Below are 22211 nucleotides of genomic sequence, written 5' to 3' on the forward strand. Positions count from 1 at the left end.
ATGCAGAAGTGAAAGCAGAGCCCAGAGTTGTCTTAGTTCACTCCCTGCAGAGGACCCCGGAACACACAGCAGCACAGGCATGGAGCCCCTCTCCTTCCAGGAATACATCTGCTCCCTGGACCCCACCACCCTACCCCGCATCCTCAGGATATGCTCTGGTGTCTACTTCCAAGGTGAGTGCTGGGTGCCCACTGCCACAAAGGAGTGCCCCTAGGCTGTGCCACCTCCCCCTGGCCCTGAGAGATGAAACCTGGACCAGTGTAATTTCCTCAGATGATGGTCATGTTGGTGGCGAGATGCAGTCAGAAATTAGCAAATGTTTTTGCTGGATTTCTGGGGCTTCCAAAAAAAAGTGGGAATGCACAGTGGGATCCTGCCCACTGTGCCAACACCATTGTGCAAGATACCATCAGGACTTGTGAGATTTCTAGCACTAGGTCACACTGACTTTTAAAGAGCAGAAGCAGTGTTCTAATTCTTTTTCCCTGAAGCTCAGCAGAGATGGATGTTTAGCTCTCCCAAAGAGCCTTTGCCATTGATAACATCTTAAATTTACTAAATGAGGAGAACTGCCACCGTTCATTGAAACAACAGCAGTTAACGTATTTAGCAGTTGCTGGTAGTTGCGGTGAGGAGGCTGGAGCAGAGCGGGATGTTTGTCATGAGTCCATCTCAGAGGGGGGAGAAATTTTAGGCTGCAAAATGTTTGGTAGCAGCTCATTGAGTGCAGAAATTCAGGGTCAGAAGGGGTCATTGCTCATGGTGGATGGTATCATGGCATGGCAGCATAGTCTGAGGAGTTCCTGCTCCATGAAAGGCAGAGTGTCCCAGAACATACTTACCCTGTCCCTTCGCAGTGTAGTCAAGTACCAAATCTTTCCCACAGCTTGGAAATGGTGTTTGCATTTGGCATGCAATTACATTGTTCAGTCTCCGGCCATTCCTGTTGTACTCTTCTGCACTGTTTATCTCCTGTGTTACGACACCTGCACTGCTACCAGCACTGGAAGCTTTTCAGGGCATGGATTGTACAAGCTTCTAGGTATTTCTGACTGCTTAGAAATAAGTGTCAGCACAACAAAGACCCCTTGGCCAGCTCTTCCAAGGCTCCCAGCTACATATTCCCTTGGCTGCTGGTAGATGGTGTTAGACTTTCACAGGCAGATGATTATGCACCAGGGGTTAGTCAGCATTGCACCCTGCAGATGTGTTATCTTGCAGAGATAACGTTTCTTAAACATTTTGAGTTGAATGTTTCTGGATTTCCTGTCATTACTTCTGGCTTTCTGTTTTGGGGACTGCAAGTGGGCGGGGAGGGTGTCTCCAAGAACTTAAACAAAACTTCTGCCTCTCTCAGCCCTTTCTCAGGCTTCTCCCTCAGCCAAACACTCTTCATGTCCTCCACATTCTTGTTAATATTTCATGTTGCAACAGCTGTGGCTTGATGCCACGATAGCACCGAGGAGCAACTCAGGTTCCTACATGGACCAGCCACGAGCCTCCTCATGCAGAGCCTGTGTCTCACTGCCACCCAAGGGAGCCAATCCTGCCAGGCATGTGGGGGGTTGTCGTGGTTCCGCTCGAGTGGGCAGCCGAGCTCCACCACAGCCGCTCTCTCACTCCCCCTCCTCAAAGAGGAATGGGGAGAAAATATGTGAAAAGGGCTCAAGGGTTGAGATAAGGATGAGAAAATCACTCAGTAATTATTGTAACGGGCAAAACAGACTCGGCATAAGGAGATAGTAAGATTTATTGCCTATTACTAACAAGCGAGAGAAGTGAGAAAACAAAGGAAAAAAAAAACAAAAGCACCTTCCCCCCATCCACCCTCTTCCACCTCCTCCCCCCGAGCGGCGCAGGGGAACGGAGGAATGGGGGTTATGGTCAGTCTACAGCACTTCTTCTCTGCTGCTCCTTCTCGGTCACTCTCATCCCCTGTGCTGTGGGGTCCCACCCACGGGATGCAGTCCTCGATGAACTGATCCGGCGTGGGCTTCCCACAGGCAGCAGCTCTTCCAGAACTGCTCCACATATGGGTCCGTACCACAGGGTCCATCCCTCAGGAGAAAACTGCTCCAACCTGGCTCCCCTACGGGCAGCAGCTCCTGCCAGGTCACCTGCTCCACCGTGGTCTCCTCCACGGGCTGCAGCGTGGAACCCTGCTCCACTGTGGTACTCCATGGGCTGCAGGGGGACATCCTGCTTCACCATGGTCCTCACCACAGGCCGCAGGGGACTTCTGCTCCGGCACCTGGAGCACCTCTCCCCCTCCTTCTACACTGACCTTGGCACCTGCAAGGCTTTTTTCTCATTCCCTTGACTCTCCCGGCTGCTGTCTGGCGCAGTGGTTTTTTCCCTGTCTTAAATATGCTCTCACAGAGGCGCAAAACAACATCGCTTATTGGCTCAGATCTGGAAAACAATGGGGCCCTTCCCAAACATCAGGCAGCTTCTAGATCTTTCTCACAGAAACCACCTCTATGGCTCCCTGCTACCAAAACCTTGCCACGTAAACCCACTACAGGGGTTCACAAGGTCTCTGCACCATGGCACAAGGCATGGCTGTGCTGTGGGCAGTGCAGCCCTACTGTGTGCATCCTCCAGTTTCAGATCATGTCCTCGATACTGTCACAGTGTGGCTGGAGGGGGACCGGTGCTTGCATACTGCAAGACTTTCTGATGCTTTCGAGTTTTCATTCACCTCTTCCTGGTTATTTTTCCATAGTAATTTCCACATTGAGGTTCTCCCTCTCCTGAGGAAGAGGTCCCAGGGGCAGGCACTCTGCGGCTGTTCTCACCTTGCTGTTTCCCCTACACTCTGCAGAGCCATGCTCATTGCTGCAGCTGTGCCTGTAGCCATGTACTCCTTGAGCACAGGGATGCCAGCCAGCTGACAGCAGTGTCTCCAGCCTTGGCTCCCTCTGGCCCAAGCCTGCTGACATGGCTGTGCATGTCAGTACATCATGCCATGGTGTTTTGGGTTTGACCAGTACGTGGGGCTGTCAGAGGTGCCAGCTCAGTCCGTTCACCCAGGTGGCCCATTGAGCTCCCTGTCTGCCACCACTGAGCCTGCAGACCAGCTCTGTCCTGACCCATGCAGCTGCCAGCCCTCCTCCCTGTCCATACAGCCCCTCCATGGCCCCCTTCAGCATTCAGGGAACCCACAGCCCCACCACAGCCCTAGAGTCCTGTGACTCCCCCAGGAACATTGGTGCACAGCAGCTGTGCCCTGGAAGCATTTCCACACCATGCAAGCACTTCCCACATTTCTGCAAGAAGCTGATCCTTGCATAATCCCCAAAACTGGCGCCACCTGCAGCAGGCAGCTCACACCACCCTCTACCCCAGCCACATCCATCCAGCTCCCTCCAGTTTCCCCTGCCCATGGGAAGAGTTAAAACCAAAGAGCTCCAAGTGTGCGCACGAGCAGCCTGAAGTGTCTGCTCATGCTCAACCCCAGTCAGGCCCATGTGCACTAGGACACTCAAGCTCAGCCCACTGCCAGAAAGAACAAAGCCTGCACCAGGGACAGGCTACAGCTCGGCCTCTTGACACTGCCATGGGACTCATTACAGACAACCAAATACAGGCCACCACCATGTAAGTGGTATTTGGCAGTGATACAGACCATGCCCAGACTATTTGTGGTGGGAACTGCCAAACTCACAGCGTCGGTGGTGTTGGCAGGAACCTCTTGTGACCATGCAGGCCAAACCCAGGCAGGGCCATGCTGAGCCAGTGGCACATCCAGTGCCACATCCAGGCAGCTTTTGAAGATCTCCAAGGAAGGAGACTCAACGAAGTCTCTGGGCAAGCTGTACCGATGACAGACCACCAACACAATAAAACAAGTCTTCTAAAGTTCATAGGAAGTCCTCAGAACTTAAGAGCTTATTCCCATCCATCGGCAGGACTTTGAGCTTCTCTTTTTTGAACTTCATGAGGTTCCTGTCCTCACACTTGTCTTTCAGCCTCTTGAGTGCCCTCTTGGACAGCAGCATGACCCTGCAGTGTATCAGCCAGTCCTCCTGGTTTTGTGTCATCTGGAGGTGCTGAGGGTGCTCTCTGCCCCATCATCCAGACTGTTAATGAAGATGTTAAGCAAGATTAGACACAGTATTGACACCTGGGGTACACCACCAGTTACTGGCTTCCAAGTAGACTTTGTGCTACTGATCACCACCCTCTGGGCCGATAACCCAGTTTTCAGTCCAGCACAGCAGGCACTTATCTAACCCATACTTCAGCTGCTTCTCTACAAGGATGTGATAGGAGACATGCCAAAATTTTTGGCGCCAAAAACCTTACTGAAGTTAAGGTAAACACTACCCACTGCTCTCCCCTTGTCCACCGAGCCTAACGCCTCATTGTAGAAGGTGATCAGTTGGTTAAGCACGATATAATCCCCTATTGATAATCTGGGTGGGCTTTGGCTTTCCTAACCCCAACCCTGCCTTCTAGACCATATCGCTATATTCCTCTTTGGTCACCTTCCCCTGCTGCCACCTCTCGCAGGACTCCTGTGTATCTCTGACTTCAGTCAGGATCTTCTAGTGTTAGATGGAAGCACCAATCACCTGCAGATGTTCTGAGGAGACAGGAAGGGACAGCTTAGAGGAAATTCAAAGGTCTGAATCTAAAACCCATCTTTGTGTCATTCTGTGTGTTGTTAACAGAGATTAACAACGGTTAAAAATGCTGGTAGAGGCAGATTCTTCCAGGAAATCCTGAGGGATGCTGGTTGCTCAGCCCTCTTCAGCTGTGCTGAGCTTCACCACACTTGGCACCAGAGTGTCCAGCTGCAGCCCCACTTGTGCAGGACAGCAGCAGTAGCAGAGAATGTGGCCTTGTGTGATCCGGAGCAATCTCTGCCCACTGGTAATCAAAGCATGTGGGCTCAAAATCAATCAGCCAAGCAGAAATAAACCCATTTGTGAACAGATTGCAAGCAGCAGCTGATGGGCTTGGCAGCAATTGCTTCCTGCACCACTCCCAGAGTACAAGTGCCCATACTGATGGGTGACAGCTCCCTGTCCCCATGCTCTGAGAGGAGGCAGGGGATAACAGAGTTGCTGGAGCCACTCCACAGCCACATGTGACCCAGCTGGGCTGTCTGGGACCATGTGGGACACCTGCACCCCACAGCCCAGTCTCAGCACAGTGACTGTCAATGACAACATGTCTCTCCTCTCCCTGCAGGGTCTGTGTATGAGATCTCAGGCAATGAGTGCTGCTTGTCAACTGGTGACCTGCTGAAAATCACAGCTGTCACACTGCAGAAGGTTGTCTGTGAGAATGTGCACACGGGGCAGACAACGGAGCTGCTGCCAACATTTAAGGGTGAGCAAGAACACCCTGCCCCAACCCACCACAACCGAGCCCCATGGCACCCCATAGGGCCCTCCTCACTGGGAGGCCCTTTGCACCTGTCAGGGTCTCATCCTTGCCCTCCCACAGGTCTTTTCCAGCCTGCCCTAGATCTGGTGCCATACCCCACGCCACAGGGACCCTTCCTGGGGGTCAGCGGGAAGAAGGGCCTGACGCTGCACCAGGCACTGGAGTGGAGGGGCAGGCAGACACAGCCACTACGGTGCCCCACCATCGGCCCCCATGCCCTGCTCCTGAGCCCTGTCTATGAGGTGCAGGCCACCATGAACCGTGAGTCCTGCTGTGGGGCCAGGCAGGGGTGCTGGGGGGTGGAGAGTGGGGGGGGCCTTACACGAGTTTGTTGATAGGGCCCTGACACGGGCAGCATGGGTGGTTGCAGGCAGGGTGGGCACAAGGTGAGGTTCTCTACAGCATGGGAAGAGGCCGAGCACAAGATCAGAGTGGTTCTGCCCCTGCAGTGCGACGGGATGAGGTGAAGATCCCCTCCACGCTGGAGGTGGATGTGGAGGATGTGACAGAGGAGTCGCAGGACATCCACTTCTCCCGGCCACTGCTGCTGAGCGAGGTGCTGGGGATGGAGGAGGTGCTGCCGACACAGGCCGAGATCCTGGAGGGGCCCCACAGTGCCACCATCTTTGAGAGTGCCTGGGTCTCCCGCCTGCGGAAGGGACAGCGGCTGCAGATCCACAGCTGCTCCCACACCTGGAGGATCCTGGCCTCTGCCCGCAGCGGTACCCGCCGTTTCCTTCTCTCCAGTGCCTACCAAGGCCGCTTCAGGCGGCGGCCCCGGCAGTTTGCAGGGGTGCAGGAGCTGGCAGCCAGCCTGCAGCCTGGCCAGCAGCTGCACGTGGTGGTAATGCAGGACTGTGAGGGCCGCGAGGACGACGTGCCCCCGCTCAGTGTGGGTGACCGGCTGGAGGCCCGGCAGCTGCTACTGGCTGGTGCCAGCACCCGGCTCCTGTGCCTCCGCCATAGTGAGGAGGAGGGTGAGGAGGAGGAGGGTGAGGAGCTGCTGCTGCCCCTGGATCTGGGGGGCAGCTTTGTGGAGGAGGTGTGTGACAGCAAGAAGTACAGGCTGACGGAGCTGGTGGAGCTGCTGCCACTGCCATGCGATGTCCGGGTGGTGGCCACGGACCCAGCGCTGGAGAGGGATGTGCTGGGCTCCTTCCCTGCACTGCGGCTGGAGGCCCGCATCACCCAGCCCTTCCTGGTCAGCAGCTTCTGTGAGGAGCCAGATAAGGGCTTTGAGATCCCACCCCAGTGGTTGGACCTCTCCCTTGTCCTCACTGAGGAGCCTGTCTGCTCCCAGGCCCCCTCCACGCACTGCTCCCATGTGGAGGAGCTGACTGAGGCCTTCTACTACAAGCTGCTGGCGCAGCTGCCGGGTGGCTCAGCCCCTCCACCCCCACGGCCCCCCAAGCCGAAGGTGGCCAGTAGGGATGTGCAGGTACAGCCATGCCCTGCCCCAGAGCAGGACAGGGCACGCTCCAGGGGAAAGCGCTCCCAGGTCCCCAGACCCACCACCAGCTCCCAGACATGCCTGGCTAAACCACTGCCACCGCCATTGGTCCTTCCCCAGAAGGTGAAGAGCCTTACTACCCACCAGAGCACCCCCAATGAGTACAGCCCACGTCCCCGTCTGCCGGCAGCTCCCCGGTCCCGCAAGGTTCCCAGTGACACAGGTGAGAGCACAGGGCCCCCAGTGGCAATAGCGGGTTGTATGTATGTATTACATGTATTTGTATTGTTGTGGGGCACTGCTGGCCATGAGGTACCTGGGGCTGTCCCCATGGGGACATGAGGCAGGGATGTTCTGCTGAGGAGACCGGCACCCAGCCACGTGTTAGCCCAAGACCAGCTGGGTTTCTGTGGGTGGCTGTCCCATCCTTTGTCCCACACATGGACCGTGGCATGAGGGAAAACAAGGTCTGGCCTCAAGGGCTATTGAGAAACAAACACTGTACATGAGCACTTGGCCTTGACCTGCTCTCAAATGCAGAATATTCCTGCCCCCCAAATTGCAAGGGACCTGTGGCACTAGAAGCCAGCGTCTATAATGGCGAGAAGCCTTTTTCCTTGCAGGCACTTGGCCCCAGACTCGCTGGGGCTACCTGGTGCAGGTACTCCTCCTGCACCACCACATCAGGGAGGAGGGGAGGGCAGGCAGGGGCATCTCCCTGTAGGGTTTCAGCCATGCTCCAGCTCCATTTATGTACATAGTCTGTACTTCTCTCTTGCAGACATGGAGAGAAGCAGTGATGAACATGACTATGAAGTCATTGAAGAAGACATTCAAAAGACAATTAAAAAAATGCAGACTGTTTTTCCTTTCTAATCATCTGGTTTCTGGAAGCTGTCCAGCCTCTGAATATTCTTAGATCTTGTATTAAATTAAGGCTATTAAATAGCCTATTTAAATAAAGACTAAATACAACCTTAAGGGTCCACAGCACAACTTCCACCTGCCTCGATGATGCAAATAATGTGCCCCCCTTTCCTTGAATGCATCCTGGTCTGCATTAGCAGAGGAGTAGCCAGCAGGTCAAGGGAGGGGCTTGTCAAACCTCTGCTCTGCCCCTGTGAGGCCCTACTAGTGAAGACTCCAGTCCAGCATCCAGGTCTAGGGTCCCAACCATAAGAAGGATGTGGGGCTGTTAGAGTGGGCCCAGAGGACCATGAAGATGATCAAGGGGCTGGAGCCCCACTCCTACGAAGAAAGGCTGGGAGAGCTGAGGCTGTTCAGCCTACAGAAGGCTCTAGGGTCACCTCATCGCAGCTTTTCAGTACAGGGAATTATAGAGAGGATGGAGAACACGGTTTTGCTTGGACAGTGACAGGACAAGGAGGAATGGTTTTAAATTAAAAGAGGGGAGATTCAGATTATGGGTTAGGGGGAAATTCTTCACTGTAAGGGTAGTAAGGCACTGGTACAGGTTGCCCAGAGAGGTTGTGGATGCCCTATCCCTAGAGGTTGGATGAGGCCCTGAGCAACCTGATCTCGTGGGTAGCATCCCTGCTGATGGCAGGTGGATTGGAACTAGATGATCTTTAATGTCCCTTCCAACCTCAGCCCCATATGATTCTATGAATGCAAGTAGCCCATATGCCTGAGGAATGGCCACATATGCAGACTAAATCCTCCCTGCTCTGCTGTAGCTGGCTGTTTTGCTATGGATTGCGTCCTCTGCTGTCACTCGTCTGACTCTCCAACTGCACCAGAGCAGCAAACAGTTGGGCAACCATCCTGGGAACGGAGCAGTCACCAAGATGTCATTGAGGTGCTGGCCAGGGCCCTAGAACACGTGTCTCACTCTGCTCCTATGCACTAATATCATCCACACACTTTCTGCATAATAGCTTGGCTGGATCCTAAGGATGTGCCATGCTCATAGCCATTTCAAATTGAAAAGTTTAGAACAAATTCTTCTCTTGCAGTAGTTTTGCTGGAATCTACTAAAGGCTCATGAACCAGCATCAGCAGCTTTCTATACATCCTACTACTGGACAAAACATTGCCATCCTGCCTGACTGCTGCAGTGCCAGGCAGCACCAACACAGGGCAATTTCCAGACCTAGGTACTTCAGATTAGAAGCAGGTACAAATCAGAGCTGGAAAACAAACTTCTCAATTCCTTTACTAGTAAACTGTTGGAAAAAATAATAATAATCTCTCAGTAAAGTATAATTTTGGGTTGTTTTTCAGTTCATGTCCTTCCTCACTTAGGGTCTAGAGAAGATTTACCAAGTTGCAGAGAGCATCTCCTCCCTTCTAACTTGGCAAAAGCCCTACATGGGATTTGAGCTGGTTTCCTTCTCTTTGTTCTCACCCTGTGATTTACAGTCAGTATCAGGGTCCTCTCCTCAAATCACAGCATTGTGACTAAGACACTGACTCTTGCTGTTGAGATCATTTCACTGAATACTCACCAAAGCAAGAACTCATCTCTCCTGCAAACAAGCACTATCACCATTTATAGCACCTAAACATTATGTACAAAGCTTCAACCAAGCAACCCACTGCAGCCATCCCAGAACATGATTTTTGCTTGCCCTGGAGGAAAAGAATAATTGTTGAACTATGGCTGAGGAGGATGAGGAGAGGAGCAGGAGCTTGGATTTCACCCTTAGCTCACTCATAGCTTTAAACATAGGCATTTTTCAAAGCAACAAACACTTCTGTCCCCAACAGATCCAAACCCTACACCAAATTGTCCTGCCAGACAAAAGCAGATGTCCTTTGATGCTTTGAAGAAAAAGCCAACTGGGGCCTAGGTAAAGAATTCAACTCCCTCTACAGCTGAAGACATTTTAACACTCCACTCACAAGCATTTCATATAGTCCTACAACTTCCTTTACTGCAGGCAATTCCACTCATCTTCACTTCCAAAAATAATCATTTTCTTCCTAATCTGCACACCACCTGCAAAATTGAAATTATAGTACTTCTGGCTTCTAGGTCTGCTAGTTTCTATAGCTGTCTCACTTGCTACACATCCATAGTATGATTTAGCCCCAAAAAGTACACCACAGGCTACAGGTGTGACACCATCTGAACCTGCGCAGGACACATTGATTTTGCTACAGCATTAACAACAGTAGCAGGTCCCAGTGTGACAAATGGGCAGAAAGGGAAGAACTGCTTTTCCAAAGCCAGGTCACATCATCCCTCTCAGATAAAAAAAAATCTGAACTGAGACCCATAGCTTGCAACTCCCATGGAAGCCAGCTGACAAGCAGGGAGCACAAGCCCTCAACTGCACATGCATTCTCCAAGAGGTCCCATACTATGGTGAAAGCAGCAAGCAGCTCTCAAAGGACAGGTCAACACAGTGCAGCAAACCAGGCTCCCACCTGGTGGGCAGCAAGCACATTTCAGTTTTATCAGCGTTCAGCTTGAAAGATCCCAGGTCCTGCTTGTCAGCAATGCTAAACACATTTGCCACAGAAACCTTGCATCCTCTTTGTGAGACCAGCTATGTTCTTTACAGGTTCATTGTGAACAATGCTTCTGAATATTTATTAACTACTCAAACATTCCCATTGACAATTGCAAAACAATTCCCAGGAGGTAGTTTTCAGCTTTGCATTTTATACAACAGGAAGTACGTCATGAATGAGAACAGATATTCTGAAGCAGCTGTCAACAGCATGCTGCCTCTCTGAGCAAAACAGGATTGTAGAGAAAGGAGTTGCAAATTTGTTAACTCCACAGCGATGCAGCACCACTATCCACATTGCTGCTTCCTAACTCAGTGTTTTCCTCTGTAATGTCTTAAACAAACAAATCCCACTACAACTTGTTACATGATATATAACTAATTTCAGCTTCAGCTAAAGTGCTTTTGGTGGCAGAAATGATCCTGGCTCCATTTAGAACACTGATACAACTTGTAGTTTCTTCTTTCAGTAGTAGAATTATTTAATGTTTTCATGTCCAGATGTTCTTATCAGTTTGACATTTTAAACCAACTTACCAAGTTAAGAAAATTTAAACCAGTTTTAAAAGAAATAAGTATAGTTGACTAAATCCTCAGAAAGCATGGGCTATGCTTTTACCCACACATCTAAGTTTTATCAGCACCTATGTTTTCTTTCTTTAGGGAAGAACAAAAGCCTCTAGAGCTACAGAAGCATGCAAGACTAGCCAAGTTAAATTTTTATTGGATATAAAATTCAAAAGCTCCAGTAATAAGATTACCTCATAGTACAAATATAGATTTAAATGCACAAACTAAACTAATTACAAATCTAGTCATGATTACTGTACACAGTGGAATATTAAGCTTGGCTACCCACTTTGTGAATTAAATGGAATGAAATGTGTGGTAGTAGAAACAGCTCTAGGAGCAAAAGTCAATCTGCCCACAACAAGATTAGAAAGAGTTTTTTTTCTAACAGTCATTCTACTAAGAGACAAAAACAAACTGAAGGCTCTGAAGCTTTGAGTTCAGTTTTCCCATATTCGCTTATGCTTCCATCACATGGTCACGGCACAGTAATCAAGTCCAGTCAACAAAATCCTCCTACATGTTCTGCTTGTCCTTGAGTTCCAACGTGTAGGCACTCACAGAATAACTGTGACTGTTACAGGCTAGAAAGAGAAAAGATCACCTTCCACATTGCAAAGCTTGACAGGTTAACTTGAAACATAGACAAGCATTTGCTTAAAAACAAATCCAGCTGGAAAGAACTTCACTCAGCATCCGTAGACTTATAGTGATCATCATCCACAGTGGAGTAGATGTGTCCCTCACTGCTAAGGAATTCAACTGCTTGCCTTTGAAGAAAAAAAAAAAGTCAATTGCTAAGCAGTCCACGTCAACACTTTTCTCTCAGGTATTTCCTTTCTACAGCACCCCTTTCCCACTGTTCCCTTCCAGCATCTTCCAAGGGATGCTCCCAGTGACTGTATCTTTTTAGCACTGAAAAAGCTGCTTCACAAATTAGTAGGTACAGAAAGATTTTGAAAGCTATGTCAGTATGATCCCCCAGCAATTCTTAGTCTCTAAGAACAGAGAAGGCCACAACTCTCAGCATTTTTTTTTCCAGATAAAAGCAGAACCTATGGCTCTGGTTCAAACAGTATAGGACACAGGAATATAAGACATTAATACTGTCTTTAAATTTCACTGTTCTTCTCAGTGTCAGGAGGAAGTCATAAGAAACATCTAAGGAAACAAACAAAACCAAACACCACCATCCCCCACTGTATTCCAAAATTTTGTTTGGGATGTAGAGAGAGAAAAACCAGTCCTTGAACAGGTAAAAATACTGCTGAAGCACACCCAGGTACCTATTGCTTTGCTACTGAGCTACTGAACAGCTTGTTTTGAAAACAGAGAGTGTTGCACTTTTATCATCACTTCAACAAACCATGTCTCGTTCTAAACCGTTTCACAGAAGAATTCAAAAGCTCAGGCTCACTACTACATGAGATTACCAGCCCTGCTAACAAAGTAGGGATCTAGCCTTGCCCACTATTTTCTTCTTTGTCTCCTTTTATCAGTCTCTACCCATATTTCAAGCACATCCTTTGTTTCTACACACTTACTTGATCGTTGACATGCTGACATTGGGGAGCTGAAGTTTCAGCTCTTGAAGACTCATACCTTCTGGGACAGGGCAGTTTTTAATCAGGTTCAGCACCTGGAATAACATGAACTACACCATTAGCACACAGCTAAGCTTCTCTATCTGCATTAGATAGCAAGGTCAAGGAAGAATTACCAGTCTTCAAAGAATAATCACTGCTTTATCCTACATCACTCTGCAGCAGCATCCACTGCAACAGCTGTCTCTGGAGAACCTGCTTGCACCCACCTGACTCTGATGTGCTGTGAGTCCATTCACCGGCAGACTGCCACCTCCACCATAGCCCCCCATGTCACCTATCCCAGCAGAGGTAAATGACTGAGGCGCTCTTGATGCTGCCTGCAATTAAAAGAGTAGAAGAACTGTGGTTACACAGGCTGCTGTAAACTCAGGGCATGAAAGACTCAGTGTTACATATCAGAGAGACAGTAATTAAAAGCAGATTTCCAAAAGAAACCAATGGGAATTGACTACAACACAATGTCTCTCCAGGGAAGCCAGAACTCCTGTTACACCCTCACTGTAGCTCTTCAACAATTTCAGAATTTCCATCTCCACAACTTGTATACAATTTCCCCAATGAGCCAAGAGTTCACTCTCTTTGAGAGATAAACAATAATCCAGTAACGGCTAGCATGGAATCATGATCTTGAAGTACATACCGTAAGATTTTTTCTGAGGATCATATGTGCATTAACAATCTCTAGGATGTGCGTGGTGAACTCATTCATGTTTTCCAGAGGCATGATCTTAAATGCCACCAAGCTTTTCTTATTCTTTCAGAGATTAAAAAAATAAAAATAGAAAAAACAAGTACAGTACAAGTCAATTAACAAGACAGCTTTAGCAGAATGTCTTTAATCATTCCAGCCAGGAACAGGGACAGTGGTAGGTAGGGAGTTTTTCTGCACGTAACAAGCAAAGTTTTTGGACTTAAGTTTTCATACGTGATCATGCAAAGCAGTGCAGGACAAGACAGCTTCTTTTTTAAATGGCTAGTAACTAACTGCACTTTGCTTTAACACATGCAGCATTATTTAAAGGGTGACTATTATGACACAACCCTGCTACATAATATGCTGCAGGAAGCATCCCCATTATCCAGATCATGGTCTAAGCTCAACAGGGCAAGCATCCAATAACCTGGTGGCCAGTACTCTTTTCCACTGAAAATAATTTACTGATAAACAGTGACATTTTAAATGCTTCTTCCACCCTTTTGATTTAGTAACGAGTGATTCATACAGCACAGGCAAAAACATTCAAGGATTTTTCCACAGAAAAATATAATCAAAGATCACAAATAACTGGATATTTTAAAGGGAGCCTATTAACACTTTGTCGGATCCACCAATCCTTCAAGCCACTGCTCCTGCCTCATTACTTGAGGAGTAATATATGACCTCACCTGGAAGGACCGAAGATGACCAGCTACTTTTACATAAGTTCCTGGAGGTACCACGATATTCTCGCCACCTGCCTCCTTACAGAGAGGAAAAGGAGAAAGCAAGGTTTTGCTATTCACGTTTCCATTTCTCAATTATCACAATCAATGACTTGAGAAAGGAGATGTAAAGTCTCAAGCAAACACAAATCATATCTGTTCCTATGACCATTTAGAGCAGTTAGGTAAATATAACTGTAAATGAAAAATAGAACTTATTGATAACATAAAATTGAACTTATGTTAAACATGCAGTTAGACAACGTCTGCTTAATTACTCTTACAGAGCTGTTCAATGGAACTCTGCTGTTCACTTGAAAATGCATTTCCATACTACCAAGAAAGGTAGTATGGAAAATTGCCTTTTCCAACATTACAGGCAACTAAAACATAGATGAGAGACTGCATTCATGCACTTGGAAGGGACCTATAATCTTGAGGATCCAGCTGGGACCCTGGATTGAACCACAGCATGTCCTCATATTTGGAAAAAATATGGCAGGAAGAGCAACAGCTTTTTCTTTACTTCCACACATCAGTGCTTTTGCAACTTGAAAATGCATTTAGATTTAAAGGCTTGCTATATCTGCATGAAACTCCAGTGAAAACTAGCAGCATTTCAGGAATCATGCATAGGAAGACGACACAATGTGCACTGATACATGTCTTAATCACAGTCACATACAGAATCTCTTTCACTCTCTGGTTCTGTATTTCTTATGCAGAAGTACTGAGCATGCATCTCTCAGTACAGCAATGGTTGAGCTTCAGCAGTGAAACTCTAAAAAAATTATCTGAAGAGATTCATTGTAGAACCACGTACGAATTACAAAACAGGAGAACAATCATGCAGAACACCAGCGATCTCTATTACAGCAACATCTTTCTTGGCTTTCAGAAGCATGTTATTCCCAAAATACTTTTCTAAACAGCTATTTCTTTTTGTTTGTTTGGAAAACTATTCTCTCCATAGATTCTAAGCGCATTCCACATCGCAGCCTCAGTACCAAATCTGGTGCTTACATCAGTATCGACCCACTGCCTAACATCCATCGGCGCTGCCGTCATGTCGTCCACTTTGTACAGGATGTTCGTCGGCGCTTTCTCAGCGTGCCGAATTATCCCCATGATGGTGACCTGCGTTTGAGGAAGGCCGAGTCAGCCGGGGAAGGCCCGAGGCGAGCGCGCTCCTACTCACAGCCTCCCCGCCGGGCCTCGCCGGTCTCCTCGAGGGCCACCCCCGACGCCCACCTGCGAGATCTCCACGTCCCGGATCCTGAAGGTCTCCTCGACCTGCTCGGCCGCCAGCAGCTGCGACACGGTGCAGGGCACGATGTTCTGCGAGCGGGCGCGCTGCGAGGGGAGGGCGGCGCCGTCAGCGACTCCGGGCAGCGCCCGCCCGCCGCGGCCCAGCGCTCCGGGCACCGGCCGCCCCGCCGCCCGCCTACCTGCTTCTTCTCCGCCTGGGTGCCGGTGGGCGAGCTGAAGCCTCCCGGGGACTGCGCGTAGCCGCCCGCGGGCCCGTAGCCGCCGTCGAAGTTACCTGGGGAGGGAAGGGGAGAGCCCGTCAGGCGGCGGCGCCGCGCCCTCCGCTAGCGCCACGAGGGGCGGCGGCCCCGGGCGCCCCCCGCCCCCGCCCGGCCCCAGGCCGCCCGCCGGGCCCAGCCCGCACCGTGCCCGCTCCACATGGCGGCGGCGGCGGCAGCGCTCGGATGGCGGCTGCCCGCCAGCCCGCGCGCACCGCCCCTCCTCGCGCCCAATCCGTGGGCCCGCTGCGTCGGCCGGCAGCCAATCGTAATCTGCCTTCTTCCGGCTCTTCCCAATGGGGCCGCAGGGAGGCCGCAGGGAGGCTGGCAGCGCCACGTTGAGTACTGGCGCTGCCCGGCCGCGCCGAGGTTCGCGGCGCTGCGAGGGGGCGAACGGGGCGGGGCGGGGCGGGGCGGGGCGGGGCAGGGCAGGGCAGGTCAAGGCAAGGCAAGGCAAGGCAAGGCACGCCTTGGCTCGGCTCGGCTCGGCAGGGCACGGCAGCCGCTGGCCGGCATGAAGGCGGCCGTGCTCCTCCTGCTGTGGCCGCTGGCCCTGGCAGGTGAGCGGAGGGAGCGCGTCCCGCTGCCCGTCCGGCGGCCCCGAGCGGCGGCGGGGCGCTTCTGGCACGTCACGGACCTGCACTGGGACCCCGAGTACGAGGCGGCGGCGGCGGCCGGGCGGGGCTGCCCGTCGGGGGGCTCGCAGGCCGGGCCGGGCGCGGGGCCGTGGGGCAGCTACCTGTGCGACGCGCCCTGGAGCCTGCTCAACTCCTCCGTCTTCGCCATGCGCCGCCTCCTGCGGCGGCCGGACTTCATCCTGTGGACCGGGTGAGGGCCGGGCGCCGCGGCCGCCTTTCCTGCCCGCTGGCAGCGGCCGGCAGGTGGGAACCGTGCGCCACGGGCTCCTTGGGCTCGCCGCCTCGGCGGTTCTCTCGCTTCTCTGAGACCGCGGCAGCCGACCGCTCGTGTCCGCGTCTGTAGGGAGCTTCGGCTGCGAGGGGAGGCCGGCAGATGCTGGAGGAATTGTCGGGGCCGGTGCTGTGGGTGTGCGTGCTCTCGGGTTGTGGCTTGATCCCGCCTTCTCCGAGGGTCGCCAGGGCTCGGATGGGAGCCTTGAGGAGAGACCGGGGAGCCGGGCGGGAAGGGATTTTTGGCAAACGTGGGGCTGCCTGTGTGGTAACCGTTTTGGAGAGGTGAGGTCTGGACTTGTCTTATGGTGTAAAACAGAGGCTTGGAGAAGAGCTGAGCGAAGCTGGGGGAGAGAGTGTGGCTGTGAGAAGGCCTCTCGATGAGAGCTGTGCTTCCGACAGACCCATGAGTGAGAAACGAAATAAATGAAGGGGAGGTGTTGCGATTCACCATGCCTTTCTTTTCCTTTAAATTGTTGCCAGCTCTGGCTGACTTCACACAGAGCGTGAATACCTGAAAAACTTGCAGGTATGGGATGTGCTGTTTGTGTTGGTGCCCAAAACCCTGCCTGTTAGAGGCATTAGGAGAAGGAGGCTGGAAAACAGCTTGTGGCATTTCTTCAGACTGTCCTGATTTACAGCGCAGTTGCTGAATTCATTGTTCCTGCTTTATATAGTGTGGAAGACTGTTCCTACTCAGAAATAGTTATGTCATTGGTCTTTATACTTCAAAAGCAAAAATCAAATAAGAGTAATTTTCCCCCAGTTCTTTGACATTGTTTTGAGTTTTGATCTTCCTCTCTGATGGGCTGGCTTGTAGTCCTTGATAGCCCAGCATCATCTGCAAATGCCATAAGCGTATTAGTGAAACTACTGGAGTGTGCGTCTGCCAGATCTCAATGATTGCTGCATTAATGAAGGCATCCATTTCTTTCATTTTTACTGAAAGAGTTGTTATCCTGCTGTTATCTTGAGTACAAACAGGCTTGTTTCCCTATTGCTGATCAAATTTTGCCCTGAGATTGCAAAATGCTTTCTCTTTTATGATCTCTGATCAGCTGTAGCATCTATTAAATGTTCTGAAGTAGGGTGAGCCTCCATTTCTTATGCTTGTGTACAGTTTTTTCAAGGTATAATAAAGTGGAGCAAGTTTTCACTTTGAGTGATTCCCTGAAACTCCTTCAGTGCTGTGGCCAGAGAGCATAGTGCCAATTCCTACCCTCAAAAACCTCCAGCTTTATCTTCTAAAAAGAAAACAGAGGGCACAAGTGCAAGTTCTCTGCCTTGCTCATCACTTTAAGCATATGTCTTGCTAGACAAAGGCATTGACCATGCTGTTTCTGTTTTTTTCAGAGATGATACTCCTCATGTCCCCAACGAGAGTCTTGGAGAAGAAAAGGTTCTGCACATAATTGAAAATCTGACCTCTCTGATAAAACAGGTATTTCCAGGTAGGACTTGAGGGAAAGAGAAGGGGAGAGAAGTACAGTTTCATGAGAAGTACTAACCGGTGTGGAGCAATGACAGAATAGGGAAGGGGGAGGGCCCAGAAAGGCTGTGGGCAATAAGACTCCTTTGTCCTTTGGTTAGTTGCTCTATGGAGTGAGGCATGTTTGAATTGAGGCACCTGATGCATTCTGGTTAACACAGAAGAGAGGGGAAAAAAAAGTTTCTGTAATCACTCATTAAGACAAAAAAGCTTGCAAAAATTCTTTTTATTTTATCTGTCTCGACAGTGGGGGAAGGAGTGTTACTAATGGTGAGAGCTCATTGATTCATCTGTAAAGCCATGTCTTTGGGTAGCTTGCTCCAAGTAGGGATTGTCTCTGCAACATTGGATCCCGTCAATGCAACCATGTGTATGAGGTGTGGGTGATAATGCTCTTATAAAGCTCTCAAGCCATGCTATTCTTTCTGAGTCTGCAAGTGCATTGAAGAGTTTTGATGAGGATGAACTCTGAAACAAGCATGGACTTCTCTGTGCCTCCTTTTCTCTGTCTCTAGATACTAAAGTCTATGCGGCTATGGGCAATCACGACTTCCACCCCAAGAATCAGTTCCCAGGAAAGGGGCACAGGATCTACAACCAAACAGCTGAAATGTGGCGTCCCTGGTTGAATGAAGCTTCTATTCCACTGTTCAGAGCAGGTATAGCACCACTGGCTTGTATTGGCAGCACTCTGGAGAACTGGGGCTGGTTCAGAGAATACCACAAGTCATCTTTCCTTCTTTTAACACTCAGAGCAACAGTATTTTCAGTGAAAGGGTACAATTTAATGCTGATTTCTAGCACTGAGTTCTCCTGCATGTAAGAAAATAAATTTCTTTATTCTTTAATCTCTCCTGCTTTCTTTGAGTTACTGGCAAGTATCCCTGCAGAGGATGCACAGTGGTAAGCTTTGGTGGGGGGTAAAGGGGAGGAAGTGTGTTCAAAGAAAGCTACTGGTACAGGCCAACACTGTGGCTCTCTACAGCTGCCCAGCTCCTGCTCCTGCACATTGTCCTTGTGCAGCATCTACCTTCCTCTTGAGAGGCCTAAGAGGGGCAAGAGATGCATAGGGAAGAGTTGCACCAAGTACACAGCTTGGACTGGTCAGAGCACTGTTGGTGCCTTGTCCAGTGATTCTGCTGTGGCTGTTGAGAAAGAGAGCTGAGAGAGGTGGAAACACAGGGATCTGGGGTCATGATAACCAACTGGACCAGACCTCCAGCTCCTCCCCTGATGGTTGCATTTTGCAGGAGCATTCTACAGTGAGAAGCTGCCCAGCCCAAATACAAGGGGGCAAATGATTGTTCTCAATACCAATCTGTACTATGATCAGAATAATGAGACAGCTGGCGAGGAAGATCCTGGAGGGCAGTTTCAGTGGCTGGAAGAAACGCTGACCAATGCCTCTAAAGCAGAAGAAATGGTATTAAAATAAACAAACTTCGCAGAGGGCTTCTCCCAGCATGGAAGCTCTTCTTGCCCCTGATGCTCCCCTCTGTTCAGTCACTGCCAGCCAGTGCTCTGTAGGAAGTATGGGCTCTGTGTTCAGTGTGTCTGTTCACTTTTGTAGGTCTACATTGTGGGGCACATCCCTCCTGGTTTCTTTGAGAAGAAACGAGGCAAGCCCTGGTTCCAGAGTGATTTTAATAAACGATACTTGAAAATTGTGCAGAAGCACCACGGAGTGATTGCTGCCCAGTTTTTTGGACACCATCACACAGACAGCTTTCGGATGTTTTACAGTGATACAGGTACTGGTTCTGGTCACCCACATCTTTTCAGTGACTGCTAGCCAAATACAGCTGGGAAGCCAGAAGAAGCTTGTTTTTATCTTACTTTCTAAAAAATTTTGTAAAATGCTTCGGTCAACAAAACACAACAATGGCCATGATCCTTACCCCCAACCTGTATCTCCTGCTCTCCTCCCTGTTTCCCCTCAAATTCTGTAGTTTTCTGTTGATGCCACGCTGCTGATCTTACTCCATATTGATGGGCTTTGGACATTAGCTGAGATGTAAGGGAGCAATTATGAACCTTTGCATTGTGTTTGTTGGTAGTGCTCTGGGTGGCCTTTGAGTGTGGTTTTCTTGTGCACCCCTCACCATAAGGGTCTTCTACAGCTGTGGAAAGCCTCTTCTTAGTTGCAGCAGTCCCATGTTCAATTTCTCATGCTGTTCAACATGCACACACTTCAGGCATGCACTGTTGGAACTAAGGCTGGTGACAAAGCTGTTTGCAGGGTGATCTGTTCCTGAGATGCTCGCTGTAGTCTGGGCAGTGTCTGATACAAGCTGGGGTCTCAGATTCATGGTTTGTTTTGCCTTTTCATTAAGGTTCTCCAATCAATGTCATGTTCTTGGCCCCTGGAGTGACTCCCTGGAAAACAACATTACCTGGAGTGAACAATGGAGCCAACAACCCTGGGATCCGGGTGATTGACTATGATCCTGACACACTTCAAGTACAGGTAGGTGATCCCTTTGTACTTTGCACTGCAGTTTAGAAGGGTGTTTTAATTCCTCTCTGTGGTTTAAACAGGCAGAACTACAGAATAGAAGAGGCTTTGCCAGAGACAACCTCTAACCAGATACTTCAGTCTTGTAGCTAGCACAAAGTTTTAGTAAGAGCGTCAGTGAGTGAAGGCAAAGTGGCCACATTCAGCTGGTTCAGGCCTCCTGCTGGAATGCAGTCCAGACCAGCACAGGACAGACTTTGCTATGTTCTTTGTGTCTTTAGTTAGTCTCCTTTGATGCTTGCTTTACCATGCAAGCAATATGGATCACAGGACTTCTCTTTGGGAACTGACAGATGTGTTGACCCCCCTCGAAAAAATATGAACTGTCTAGAAGCTTATTTGGGTCCCTCCTAACTGCTGAATTGATTCATTTATAATGGAATCTGAATTCAGGTGAATTGCAGGGTCTGCTTCTGTTTGATTTGTCTCTTACTTGTGAATGGTGTTTTGTGCCTTTCTTTGCAATGGGTTAAAGCAGCTCTGGATAGGATAAGAAATTTATTCTTGTCTGTCCTAAAATACACTGCATAAGGCAAGGGAGCTAGTGAAGCTGAGAGAAAAAGGGCAAGAGACTGAGAACAGAACTTTTGAAAAACTTTATTCTTTACATTGCTCATGTTTGAGAAAATAATTTAATTCAGTAAGTTACACTACTCCAGGCCTCAGCTCTGCCAGTGAACTGTGTTGAAGATATATACCAGAGTGATTTTAAAGTAGGCCAGGCACAATATTCCTGATATTTGGAAATAAAAATCAGACAAAGAAAAGCCATGCCTTCATTCCTTATGAAATAGTGAATGGGATAATGCTGCTTTTGTGGTGTGTTCTGGAGGCTCTCACCTGCATCATCTATCCCCAGGTTCACATGTTGATAGAAAGCCCCTGCTGGGAGATGGCTCGCCCCTCATTGGGCTGGGAGATGTGTTACTTGCTGCCAATCTGTGAATATGCTTCACTCTGTTACGCACTGGCATCTGGGAGAAGGGGCTGATAGCATCCTAGGCAAACATTTCACTCAAGGGCTGATCCTCTCCTGATTTGTCTTTGTTCGGTTTTTCTCACTCTGCAGGATATGGTGACTTACTACTTGAACTTAACACATGCCAATATGATGGGCCCAATATGGGAGGAAGAGTATAGGCTGACGAAAGCCTTCCAAATCCCAGATGGCTCTGCACACTCCATGCAGACAGTGCTAGAGAGGATATCGAAGGATGCAAAGTACCTACAGCAATATTATGAGTTTAATTCTGTCAAATATGACCTCGACCTGTGTGGGGAGGACTGCCGTGTTGACCATGTTTGTGCCATCAGAGAAATCGATTTTATGAGATACAATGAGTGCGTTAAAGCCAACAGCTCTACTACTGCCATCACCAGTGTTTGCCTTTTATTACTCTGCTTGCTCTTAGGGGCTCTTCAGTCCCCAGCAAGCAGTCTCATGAGTTAGATCAAGAATGAATGAGGAGAGGACAGTTTCACAGTGATTCACAGTGAATTAGCAATCGTGAATGCTTTTGGAATTGAGAACTTATTTGGAAACTAAGACAAAATCAGCATCTTTTAATAAAAGTTCTACGATGTCGATTAGACCGCTTCTAGAAAGGCTCTATGTATCAGTGATTGCTGTGTTGCCTTTTTGTGCCAGACTGACATGCATCAGAGAGTTTGTCTTCCTTCCACTGCGACTTCTGAGGTAGTTGCAGAAATCAGATGAAGTCCAGGCCTCCCCATGAAGTTTAACTTGCCTTCTGAATGTATGAGAACTGTGAGCTGCCACATGCTCCTGAGGAGCCTGCTGCCAGCTGAATTCTTCATTTTGGCACACACTCCTCTGCTGAAAAGATG

General features: G+C 49.4%; 3 protein-coding genes across 5 annotated transcripts; 2 read left to right on the plus strand and 1 right to left on the minus strand.

The window, feature by feature from the left end:
- On the plus strand, positions 1 to 7843 carry THEMIS2 (thymocyte selection associated family member 2). The gene is made up of 5 exons (XM_084496910.1): positions 1 to 173; positions 5200 to 5340; positions 5458 to 5658; positions 5847 to 7070; positions 7629 to 7843. Exons 1-5 carry the CDS (start codon positions 80 to 82, stop codon positions 7721 to 7723), a joined length of 1755 nt encoding a protein of 584 aa, XP_084353036.1. The 5' UTR covers positions 1 to 79; the 3' UTR covers positions 7724 to 7843.
- A 3187-nt stretch (positions 7844 to 11030) lies between these two features.
- Positions 11031 to 15730, minus strand: RPA2 (replication protein A2). 2 transcript variants are annotated; one of them, XM_084496919.1, is made up of 9 exons: positions 15598 to 15730; positions 15374 to 15468; positions 15177 to 15278; positions 14949 to 15062; positions 13890 to 13964; positions 13144 to 13257; positions 12710 to 12820; positions 12435 to 12535; positions 11031 to 11658 (listed from the first exon to the last, which is right to left on the minus strand). In XM_084496919.1, exons 1-8 carry the CDS (start codon positions 15611 to 15613, stop codon positions 12437 to 12439), a joined length of 726 nt encoding a protein of 241 aa, XP_084353045.1. In that variant the 5' UTR covers positions 15614 to 15730; the 3' UTR covers positions 11031 to 11658; positions 12435 to 12436. The 2 variants fall into 2 exon arrangements, with proteins under 2 accessions (XP_084353045.1, XP_084353044.1); XM_084496918.1 differs by having other exon boundaries at positions 11031 to 11666; positions 12441 to 12535; positions 15598 to 15727.
- Positions 15731 to 15889: 159 nt separating this feature from the next.
- Positions 15890 to 21953, plus strand: SMPDL3B (sphingomyelin phosphodiesterase acid like 3B). 2 transcript variants are annotated; one of them, XM_084496911.1, is made up of 7 exons: positions 15890 to 16279; positions 17713 to 17810; positions 18364 to 18507; positions 19099 to 19271; positions 19419 to 19599; positions 20182 to 20315; positions 21433 to 21953. In XM_084496911.1, exons 1-7 carry the CDS (start codon positions 15966 to 15968, stop codon positions 21811 to 21813), a joined length of 1425 nt encoding a protein of 474 aa, XP_084353037.1. In that variant the 5' UTR covers positions 15890 to 15965; the 3' UTR covers positions 21814 to 21953. The 2 variants fall into 2 exon arrangements, with proteins under 2 accessions (XP_084353037.1, XP_084353038.1); XM_084496912.1 differs by lacking the exon at positions 15890 to 16279 and adding an exon at positions 16356 to 16497.
- Positions 21954 to 22211: the final 258 nt, after the last annotated feature.

Source organism: Aythya ferina, assembly GCF_964211825.1.
Source record: "Aythya ferina genome assembly, chromosome: 24".
Lineage (NCBI taxonomy): Eukaryota > Metazoa > Chordata > Aves > Anseriformes > Anatidae > Aythya > Aythya ferina.

Bases quoted from the DNA above. Each gene is read 5' to 3' on its own strand.
- THEMIS2 (XM_084496910.1), top strand. From the start codon at position 80: ATGGAGCCCCTCTCCTTCCAGGAATACATCTGCTCCCTGGACCCCACC. The intron at 174-5,199 runs GTGAGTGCTGGG...CTCTCCCTGCAG, and splicing joins CTCTGGTGTCTACTTCCAAG to GGTCTGTGTATGAGATCTCA. The intron at 5,659-5,846 runs GTGAGTCCTGCT...CTGCCCCTGCAG, and splicing joins GGTGCAGGCCACCATGAACC to TGCGACGGGATGAGGTGAAG.
- SMPDL3B (XM_084496911.1), top strand. From the start codon at position 15,966: ATGAAGGCGGCCGTGCTCCTCCTGCTGTGGCCGCTGGCCCTGGCAGGT. The intron at 17,811-18,363 runs GTAGGACTTGAG...CTCTGTCTCTAG, and splicing joins GATAAAACAGGTATTTCCAG to ATACTAAAGTCTATGCGGCT. The intron at 19,272-19,418 runs GTATTAAAATAA...TCACTTTTGTAG, and splicing joins CCTCTAAAGCAGAAGAAATG to GTCTACATTGTGGGGCACAT.
- RPA2 (XM_084496918.1), bottom strand. The intron at 12,821-13,143 runs GTATGTACTTCA...TTTTAATTGCAG, and splicing joins TCCTCAGAAAAAATCTTACG to GCAGCATCAAGAGCGCCTCA. The intron at 11,667-12,440 runs GTAAGTGTGTAG...TTTTCTTCAAAG, and splicing joins GTCAGCATGTCAACGATCAA to GCAAGCAGTTGAATTCCTTA.